Source organism: Cydia pomonella, chromosome 13, assembly GCF_033807575.1.
Source record: "Cydia pomonella isolate Wapato2018A chromosome 13, ilCydPomo1, whole genome shotgun sequence".
Classification (NCBI taxonomy): domain Eukaryota; kingdom Metazoa; phylum Arthropoda; class Insecta; order Lepidoptera; family Tortricidae; genus Cydia; species Cydia pomonella.
In genome coordinates, this window is record NC_084715.1 from 5,087,837 (window position 1) to 5,099,310 (window position 11,474).

General features: G+C 35.3%; 1 protein-coding gene across 1 annotated transcript; it reads left to right on the plus strand.

Annotated features, from left to right (window-relative positions):
- Positions 1-2,331: 2,331 nt before the first annotated feature.
- Positions 2,332-10,057, plus strand: LOC133524020 (centromere protein S-like). The gene is made up of 4 exons (XM_061859788.1): positions 2,332-2,504; positions 2,841-2,998; positions 5,953-6,019; positions 9,724-10,057. The coding sequence occupies exons 1-4, from the start codon at positions 2,472-2,474 to the stop codon at positions 10,012-10,014; spliced, it is 549 nt and encodes a 182-aa protein (XP_061715772.1). The 5' UTR covers positions 2,332-2,471; the 3' UTR covers positions 10,015-10,057.
- The last annotated feature ends 1,417 nt before the right edge of the window (positions 10,058-11,474 follow it).

The following is an 11,474-nucleotide window of genomic DNA, read 5'->3' on the forward strand; positions in this document are numbered from 1 at the left end:
TATAAAGCGATCTCTTCCAGACAACCTTCAGATAGCGAACCGGTGGCAAGAAATAGGCTATTGGGCAGTGCAAAACAACAATAAAACAAGTATACTTATAATATGTTAATTTTAAATTATAAACTACAAACAATAAAACATACACTACATAAACTACACAAATTATTTAAATTACAATAATACACTACATAAACCTACATAAATAAATATTAAGCATTCTAGGGAGTGAAGTAACAACCAGGTAGAGAAAATAAAGGAGAATTTAATTACATGAATAAAATGACCAAGACTAAGAAAGTGATAAATAATGCTCTTTAAGACGTTTTTTTAAAAATGGTTAAGGATTGAGCTCGTTTTATATCAATGGGCAAAGCATTCCACATTCTTACAGACTGGAAAGTGAAGGATTTGATGTAGAACTTACTAGATGACCGAGGGGGAGCAAGAAGAAGATTTTGAGAACACCTAACAGACGAAAGAAAACTAAACCGCTTTTTAAGGTAACCAGGAGTATTAGGAATAAATAAGGTACTGTAGAGAAGAGAAAGGATATGCGTATTACGTCGAAAACGTATCGGTAACCACTTGAGCTGTGACCGAAAGCTGGAGACATGGTCAAATTTCCGTAGCCCAAAAATGAAACGAATGCACACATTTTGAAGACGTTCAAGCTTGTTTAATTGCTCTTCTGTAAGATCGAGATAAGATATGTCAGCATAGTCTAGAATAGGAAGAAGAAGTGATTGCGCCAGCGCAATTTTAGTGGCAAGCGGTAAAAAGTTGCGGAGACGCCTAAGCGATCCCACGGCAGCAAAAATTTTTCGTCCAACCTCATTAAGTTGCGGACCCCAAGAAAGAGTACGATCCAAAATCACTCCCAGATTCTTAACTTGGGACGAGTACGGGATCTGGACCCCATCGAATAAGATAGGAGGCAGACTCTCAAAATTCACCTTTGCTATATTCATAGGGCTACCAATAATAATGACTTGAGTCTTCGCAGGATTAACTTTAATTCCATAACAGGAGCTCCAGTGCAGAATGCGTTCTAAATCAGAGTTGGTGGATTGAATCAGAGAAGATAAGTTAGCAATCGGGCACTGTGAGTAAATTTGGAGATCGTCGGCATACAAATGATAAGAGGAAAGGAGGTCACGAGAAATAGAATTAATAAAGATAGAGAAAAGGAGGGGAGACAACACGCCACCTTGCGGGACGCCAGCCAGTGTGTTGCACCACGATGAACGAGTGTCCTCAATTTTAATCCGTTGCCGACGACCTTCCAAGTAACTACGAAACCACCTAATTGCAGAAGGAGATATGTTAAGGCTACTTAGTACCCCTATCAATATATCAAAGTCTACAGTATTGAAAGCGTTAGTAAAGTCGAGTAATGTCAGTACCGTAAGCATCCCTTTATCCATTCCTGAGCGGATGTCGTCTGTGATTTGTCGATCGTGATCAATATTGCCGGTGGTGATATTAAGTATATAAGTTATATCAGCGATTTCGCGACGTTTTTGTAAAGGAATTAGATGGTGTTTTTTGCAAGTGCTTAGGTAGTCATTAGAGTGATAATATATTATAACCTATTATCGACATTTAGATTTTTGTATGTAGCTCGTGATAAGTAAACATAAACCGCTAGTAAGTATGCGTATAATATTTGAGATCTCTAAATTTTCTGTGGAATCCATCGTCCAAAGCGATCTGGATTTGAATAAGAAAGAAGCTAATACATATCCATATTACAAATACAAATAATTTATTATCATAAGGGTTGTATATAATATATGTAAGAGATATATCCATCAGACTCCAAACTAGGCTGAGCCTGTATCTTGGCAGTCTGCGAGAGCGGTTGCGAGCGCGATATTCTGAAGTAAATACCCCTCAAGACAAAAGTAAATTCGAAATCTTTCAATTCAATTTGTAGTTTGGCCTAGAACTGTCACATTTCAAACATAGACAGAGAGATCAGAGAATCATACTGTCTTTATATTACGGTACTACTAGCACCCAAAAGAAATGGGTAAGAATAGTTTTTTCTTTCTTACTGACTGATAAATTTTGTTTGCCAGACTAGCTGAGAACCCTTTAAAAGTTCATCTCGAATGTGTATGATTATTATGTATGCCAAACGCACTTGAAGACTTAACCATTAGAGAAATTATCCTTTATACAACGGAAGAAATAAAAGGCAAATTATAATCGGAGAAACGTATGATTATTTTGGTGATTATCGTCTGCCATTTCTAGCTTGCCAGCTTTATATTTAGCAATAACAAAACGTAACGCACGTGTCATATATGCATGTGTCAATGTCAAAATTGAATTTACCAGCGTTTGTATTGTTTTCGTTTTGCTCAAAGTTAAATTAATTCTTAATTATTGTATTCTCGTAGAAATTCAGGTGCTAATACTGATTTTGGATGTAAAATTAGTTACCCAGAGAATATAAGCTAATAGTGATGACTGCATTCGAAAATTTATCTCCTTCTCAGGTAATTTTACGCCCTCAATTTTATTAAGTGCTTATATGGGTCTTATTTCGCAAATATTGCAGAAAGTAACTTTATTAACATTCTATATATATTTAATGACTATTTAATTCACTATCAGTACAATATAATAGAAATATTATAAGTATTAGTTAATAAAATACAATGCCTTCTGTGTTTCTGTATAAAATTTTGTAAATCAGGTTCAAGAGTTGGCATTGTCAGAAAAACAATAGAAGGAAGGTTCTTCTTAGTTATTTTACGATAACGCGTTTGACAAACTTAGTTCCGATTTTAATTCATTCGCAATATTTTAAAATATTATTTAAATGTTTATAGAAAGTTCGAGCATCACTCCATCGCGATGTCAGAGGGATATGCACAGAAGCCTTACATCTACTTGGAATGGATATAACAAAGCCCGCCATGGCGATAGTAGCAGAGCTAGTTTACAAGAAACTGAAAATATATGGAAGAGATTTGGAAGCCTTTGCAAAGTACATATTAGGGTGTCCCTTATTTTACCCCTAAATCAGTTTCTTTTATCCCAAATAAATCAATAACCCGCAATGCAGTAAACCATGCCTGAAAATTACCAATATATATTTTTTTCATTATTTTTTTTTCATATGAATCACATATACTACTGCCTTATAAACATTATTTAACAAAAAAATCTTGATGTGAACAGAAAACCAATAAAACAACCAGTAATTTTTAAATGGTTTTTACCTGGTCTTCTTTTTAAATGGTTTTTACCTGGTCTTCTTTTTTGAATGGTTTTTACCTGGTCTTCTTTTTAAATGGTTTTTACCTGGTCTTCTTTTTAAATGGGTTTTACCTGGTCTTATTTTTAAATGGTTTTTACCTGGTTTTCTTTTCCATCTCAGATAGAGAGTGCTCCCATGAATAATTTGTATGGAAAAGGACTCTGGGATTTCATGTTGTATAGAAAACCAGTACCAGGAGCACATGCTTATCAGTATTCTTATTTTAAAGGCCTCATAGCCTAGTTGGTATCCCAGCCTCATGAAGCAGGGCATCCCGGGTTCAAATCCTGGTAAGGGCATTTCTTTGTTTGTTTATGTTTATCACAGATATTTTATCCTAAATGGATGTTTTTAAAAGTATTTATCTATATCTATCTATTATATATATTGCTATCTAGGACACATAATACAAGCCTTTTTGGGCTTACTGTGGGAGTAGTCCATTTATTTTATTATTATTTTATTATTTATTGTTCGGAGAACCAACAGCTATAAATTGTACAATAGTTATATATATAGATAACAAAGAGCCAATTATAGGTTCCCACCGGTAGCAACAGGTTAACAGATAATTGGTGGTTAGCACTAGTTTTTTTTTTTTTTACAACGTGTTACCACTAATATTTTTAAATATTAATACTTATTATATTATATACTGAACAAAGAAACCAAAACTTATTAGTAATCTTAATACGTTAATCGATACAATAATATGCCAACACATACGACTCGCTCACTCAAGTAATTTGTCTGTTAGAATCCGTCTTATAGTTGTGATGTTGCTATTAAAAACGTCTATATCCCGCTCCTTCGTTAGTTCATTTAGACTTTTACCAGCTCGTAGTAGAAAGCTATTCTTTCTGTAATTACGTGATGAAAAAGGAATTGAGAGGGGAGGGAAGTATCTTTTAGACCTAGATGGAGTATTGAAGGAGAGCTTAGCGAGCAATTCAGGACAATCAATGTTACCATTTAAAATATTAAGTATATAAGTAATATCTGCAATCTGTCGACGTTTATGTAGTGGGATAAGGTGATGTTTTTTACAAATATTCTCATAATTGAATGAATTATAAGGAGTTTTCATTTTAAAGCAGAGGTATTTTACAAACTTTTTCTGTATACGTTCTATTCTGTTAATGTAAATATTATAACTGGGGCTCCAAATCTGAGACGCATATTCAAGTTTACTTCTGACATATGTACAATAAAGAACTTTTATAGTTTTAATTTGGGTAAAATGTAAAGAACTACGCATTATGAATCCCAAAGTCTTGGTAGCACCAGTTACTATATTATCTATATGAGTATCAAATAAAAGCTTTGAATCATGGGTGACTCCCAGGTCCTTCATACATGACACAGATTTAAGCACATGATCATTTAGCTTGTATGAAGTTGGAATTGAACTTTGTTGTCTAGTGAAGGTCAAAGTAAAGCATTTAGATACATTTAGATCTAATTTATTGGTCTGGCAATATGCAACAAGACGTGTAAGGTCATCTTGTAAAAGAGCAGAGTCATCCAATGAATTAATTTTGGTAAAAATTTTCATGTCGTCAGCGAAACATAGCAATTTGGAAGTGTGGAAACAATCACTGATGTCATTGACAAATATATTGAAAAGCAAAGGCCCCAGCAACGATCCTTGAGGAACGCCACTGGGAACAGTTACCCAGCTAGACACATAGTTGTTAATGACAACAGCTTGCGACCTATTGTCAATATAAGACGTGAACCAGCGCAACAGATCACCATGAATACCCATATTACTTAACTTGAGGATTAGCAATTTATGGTCAATTTTATCGAACGCTTTACTATAGTCTGTGTAAACTACATCTACTTGACTACCTTCAGACATGACTTTAGTTACATAATCATTAAGGAGTATCAAATTTGAAACGGTAGACTTACATCGCAGGAAACCATGTTGGAAAGGACTAAAATAATTCTTAATTGCCGCATATACTTGAGTATAAACTAGTTTTTCAAGTACTTTAGCAAGTATACAGAGTTTTGAGATTGGCCTATAATTAGTTACTTCCGTTTTTGGGCCTTTCTTATGAACGGGTGTAATGTAGGCTGATTTCCATATGGAAGGGACGTTACATTCAGCAAATGAGCGCTTGAATAGTAGAGATATTGGAATCACAATTGTATTCGCGCAATTAATCAGAAAGAGGGCCGGCATATCATCAGGTCCAGCTGATTTGGACGGATCCAATTTTAACAGTAACTTTATAAGAGCATCTGAGTTAACTTCTATATTACTTATATGTGAGATAGAACCACCTACAGAGTCAACCGGCACCGCTTGATCAATACTAGGCGCAGAAAATGTTGTATAGAAATAGTTAGAGAAAGCCTCACATATATCAGCGGCCGTATTGAGCGGCGTATTTATGTAAGACTGTCCTATAATATTCATTTATTTTTATGAGATTAGATATGTACTTCCCTTATTATTTATTTGAACTTTAGTACACAAAAAAAAAAGTACAAATGGTGGACTTAATGCCTTTAGGCATTCTCTGCCAGTCAACAATAGGGCAAAACAGAAATTCTCGAATGTGGGTGCAGTGAACTGCAGTGGAAGAAATAATTCGGAAAACATAACAACTGTAAGCAGTTTTGGATAACTAATAACAATTTAACTAATAATTATATTAAAATTTCAGACATGCCAAACGGAACACAATTAATTCTGAAGATGTGAAGCTTCTGGTTAGAAGAAATCCTTCACTGGTATGTATATCCTAAACCTGACACTTCATCACTTCGACTACCCCAACTTTAGATTGTTTTTACGTATGTTGTAACTTATTTTTAACAACTTTAATTTTTTAATATGATTCAGCATATATTAATTAATTGATTATTCCAAATGCTCATATTGTAATTCAGTATTTTTATAAAAAATATTATATTATGAAATAGGGCAAAATGCCCAGAAGATGAACATGGTGCCCTATCTCTGAACGGTCTGACCCCAAAAGATGAACCAGTATAAAACCAAAATCAAGTACCCTAATATTGAACGACATGATGCTAATAGATGAACTAGTATAGATAGAGTGTAACTTTGCCCCTTTTTAGGGTTCCGTAGCCAAATGGCAAAAAACGGAACCCTTATAGATTCGTCATGTCCGTCTGTCTGTCCGATTCTGTCACAGCCACTTTTTTCCGAAACTATAAGAGCTGTACTGTTCAAACTTAGTAAGTGGATGTATTCTATGAACCGCATTAAGATTTTCACACAAAAATAGAAAAAAAACAATAAATTTTGGGGGTTCCCCATACTTAGAACTGAAACTCAAAAAATCTTTTTTCATCAAACCCATACGTGTGGGGTATCTATGGATAGGTCTTCAAAAATGATATTGAGGTTTCTAATATCATTTTTTTCTAAAATGAATAGTTTGCGCGAGAGACACTTCCAAAGTGGTAAAATGTGTGTCCCCCCCCCCCGTAACTTCTAAAATAACAGAATGAAAAATCTAAAAAAAATATATGATATACATTGTCATGTAAACTTCCACCGAAAATTGGTTTGAACGAGATCTAGTGAGTATTTTTTTTTAATACGTCATGAAATAAAAAAATAAAAAATTTTTTCAACATACCCATACATGTGGGGTATCTATGGATAGGTCTTCAAAAATGATATTAAGGTTTCTAATATCATTTTTTTCTAAACTGAATAGTTTGCGCGAGAGAACCTCCCAAAGTGAAAAAAAGTGTGTCCCCCCCCCTGTAACTTCTAAAATAACAGAATGAAAAATCTAAAAAAAATATATGATATACATTACGATGCAAACTTCTAACGAAAATTGGTTTGAACGAGATGTAGTGAGTAGTTTTTTTTAATACGTCATAAAATTAAAAAAAAATTTTTTTTCGTCAATCCCATACGTGTGGGGTATCTATGGATAGGTCTTCAAAAATGATATTTAGGTTCCTAATATAATTTTTTTCTAAAGTGAATAGTTTGCGCGAGAGACACTACCAAAGTGGTAAAATGTGTGTCCAAAGTGGTAAAATGTTGAACGAGATCTAGTAGTTTAAGTAGTTTTTTTTAATACGTCATAAAGGAACCCTTCATGGGCGAGTCCAACTCGCACTTGGCCACTTTTTTTCTAAATTCTGACGACTGAGCAATTATAATCGGTAGCGAAAAAATGGTCTATAAAATCGCATTTCAAATTATTTGTGCCAGAGAGAGAGAGAGAGAAAAAGAATAAGTTGTCAAGCGGACCCCAGGCTCCCATGAGCCGTGGCAAAATGCCGGGACAACGCGAGGAAGAAGAGAAGAAACGCTAATCTTATTAAGATCTCCATACAAATGGCGATTTTGGTGTGGACTGCGCATAAAGAGACCTCACGTGTATTTTTCTATAGTGAACCAAAGTAAGAAAAAATATCTACTACCTACATACTTTTTCTCGGTTTCGTTAGACATAAATCTCAAATCATTGAAGCTTATGTACGAAATATCATTTGACATTTACCAGTCGCTTTTTGGTGAAGGAAAACATCGTGAGGAAACCGGACTAATTCCAACCAGGTCTAGTTTATCCTCTGGGTTGGAAGGTCAGATGGCAGTCGCTTTCGTAAAAACTAGTGAGTACGCCAAATCTTGGGATTAGTTGTCAAGGTCCCAGGCTCCTATGAGCCGTGGCAAAATGCCGGGACAACGCGAGGAAGAAGAAGAAATCTTCACTTGTCACTTCAAAATAGCGAGTAAAAACAAGATTTGCTTTATACAATACTATTTATCTTAAAATTAGGTCGAATGAAAAAATAAAATAAAAATACACGTGAGGTTACGTGGGGGAGGGGGGGTTAGCCAAGAATCTCACCAAATGTCACCAAAAGGAGGGGGGTCAAAAAAGTAGCCGAGAAAACCTCGCGTGATTTGTGCACAAGCCCTATGGTGTCCCATTATTGGGCGCCTCTTCCCTTGTCTTCCACAACTTCCGATTTAGACTCCCGATTATTGTATTGTTTTTTTTTTGCTCTTATGAACACCACACATAATAAAACCTCTTCGTAATTATTGAAAAGTGAAACGTAGATTTTTTAAAATGCTTGAATGGGTAGCAATTTTATTTATAGTCTGTGTGGAAAGAGACAATCGTGGAATTTTGATAATGCCATGATTGTCCTTAAAAAGTGTAAGACCATGAAGTAATATAGGTAAATGGGTTTGTTAACATTATTTATTTCGATTGAACTTCACTTTACAAAACAATATCCCCTTCCGTAGCCGGGAGCAAAAAATTACAAAAGGCAAAAAAGTAATCAACCATTGAAACTGACATATTGAAAGGCACTTCAATGAATATTATTAGCTACATCTACGTTCGAACGTTAAAATTTAAAATTTTGAAATAAGTGCTTCATTTGCAATCATAGAATCAAACCGAACTCTGACCTATAACTCCCACAACCTCCTATTCATCATTTAACGGCGCTTGTAATTTCAACTGTATTATAATGGACTAAAGATCAATTTTGCAAATGCGCGTTTGAGCAATATACGAATTTGTGTATTTGTATTAATGTAACTGACGTTCAAATATATTTTATTTATGGCTTTCATTCCGTCAGGTGGATTGGTAACGAGTTATTTTAACGCCAATTTTAATGTAAATGCCATCTGAATGGTTGAACAAGGCTAATGAATACGATTGTGTGATTTATGCATAAAGTATGACATATTTCTAACATTAGTTTGAAAGCGTTTTGCTGTTGATGTATATGGTTGACAATTTGACATTCAGTGTTTTGACATGAGTATTTTAGGTGCTGTTTGTTTTTGAATTTAATTATTCCACGTTCAGTATAAACAGCACTGGTGGCCTAGCGGTAAGAGCGTTCGACTTGCAATCCAGAGGTTGCGGGTTCAAACCCCGGCTCGTACCAATGAGTTTTCGGGACTTATGTACGAAATATCATTTGATATTTACCAGTCGCTTTTTGGTAAAGGAAAACATCGTGAGGAAACTGGACTAATCCCAATAAGGCCTAGTTTAGGTATACCCTGTGGGTTGAAAGGTCAGAATGGTCAGATGGCAGTCGCTTTCTTAAAAACTAGCGCCTACACCAATTCTTGGGATTAGTTGCCAAGCGGACACCAGGCTCCCATGAGCGTTGGCAAAAATACAACGCGAAGAAGTTGATGACGTCCAGTAAAATTTTATTTTACACACTGTTATCGCTGACTGTATTTCCTTTCCTTTACTTATCTATAAATTACTTCTAGAGTCCGTTGTAAAATAAGTCTTAACTCAATACGTTTGTATTTTCCATTGACGATTTCTTTTGGCTAAATACCTATTACACCAGCCACCTATAAAAGAATTAATCGTGAGCCATTATTTTTAATACTTAATATTATGTAATTCAAAGCCGGCTTTTTTAATTCAATTAAATCACATTTGTTACAGAAAACACACCTAAACAAAATCCAACCATCAAATCCTCTACTCAAAGAAAAACGTCGAAAAACCATAGCAACCCCCAAACTCACTACACCATCATCTAAACCCAAAGAAACCAGACCGAACACTGAAGGTAGAAGTGATAAAACAGAGGATATAGAGACAAATGAAGTGAAAGAGAGTGAGATAAAAGATGTGAGTTCGAACACTTCGAAGGATGATTCGATTGAGAAGAGGATGGCAAGTGAAGTGGAACAGATGTCGGTGGATGACGTCGTTGATCTTACTTTTGATTGAAATATATAAACGGTTCTTTAAAAAAACGTCTTTTATTTCAGATCATTGCTCCATATCTTTGTTCACAATCTTAAAAAACTTATATAAATTGGCGCTATACTTTTGACGTTGTGAGAAATATGACATAAATATATATATATCGATCAAGACACCTGCATAATGTAGCGAACCCTTCCTTTTGGCGTTACAGTAGTCGAATAAAAATGGCTGACACAATAAATCGGTAAGTAAGGTAAGTATTTATATTTGAAAGAATATGAAAGCAAAAGTACGTACACAGATATGCATTAAAATGAGAAGCAGGCGCGGTCCTCTCCTGTCCGCGGGCCAAAAAACTCGTTATAACGAAACACAATTACTGGCGCACAAGGAAAACTGTGGAGTCGCTATGCAACGTAATAATATGTGACAAATTTTTCACTATAATAGTCAAGATAAATAACCATAGGAGAGAGAGACTGCTAGAAAAAGAAAAAGGTGTTAAGACGCGTTAAGTACTTAGTGCAAAATATTTCAGCTGCTGACAAATGAGGTTAATAGCACACAACGCTAGTGTTCGACAAGCAAGTCATTATGAAACGAACGGCGCATTATGTCTAGAAATTTGATTTCTGTACGTTTTGGTATCTTGTCCCAGTGAGAATCAATATATGAAAGTTGCTAGGTATCTCATATTATTGTCACTATGACAAGTTACCAAATGATACAGAAATCAAATTCCTTGACCATTGTTTTACGAAAGTAGGCAAGTTTGCCTGTACCTACCTACGCCTACGCCCGACTGTCAGTTTTTGTTTGTTATCGTTATTCAAACTACCTGGGGATATACCACAAATATCGGAATTCGAATATTGTATTAGGTAGCTTGAGTTTTGAGGATTGACATAAGCTACTTTGTGTTTAAAAACCCACCCTCTGGGGTACTCGTAAGTTACCGCACGGGTACGGCAACTATAAATTAACTTTTTTAACGCCACACCTATTACATACAACGCGTCATTATAAATCTTATCAGGATGCACGAAGGTTGATATTACATTGTAACCGAGCACGTCAGTTGACGTCTTTGGCGGTCAAAAGGTTTAAATTTTTATACAAAAGCGTGATAGAGCGACTCCATCGCTCCCATATTCCCAGTAGTTAATTACTTCTATAAACGACAGTTAGAGGATAATGAGATTTTTGCAATTCAACAGTCCACATTACAGGGCGCTGTTTGTTACCCCTCCTCCGCTGACCGCAGGGGGGAGTTATTAGGCAGCTCTGTTAATGAATTCCCTGTTAGCGTGTTCGGCTGTGGCTATTTGTAGTAGTTGTATTGTATTGTTTTCGTATGAAATCATAGACTAACTTTCCTGGGTCAAAAATGCTTTTCGTTCTCATGACCTTGCTTTGTGACGGAGGCGAGTTTTTCGTCCGAAAAAGATTGTTTATTTTTTCATACCTGTACCTAACTTTTC

Bases quoted from the DNA above. Each gene is read 5' to 3' on its own strand.
- LOC133524020 (XM_061859788.1), top strand. From the start codon at position 2,472: ATGACTGCATTCGAAAATTTATCTCCTTCTCAG. The intron at 2,505-2,840 runs GTAATTTTACGC...AAATGTTTATAG, and splicing joins AAAATTTATCTCCTTCTCAG to AAAGTTCGAGCATCACTCCA. The intron at 6,020-9,723 runs GTATGTATATCC...CATTTGTTACAG, and splicing joins TTAGAAGAAATCCTTCACTG to AAAACACACCTAAACAAAAT.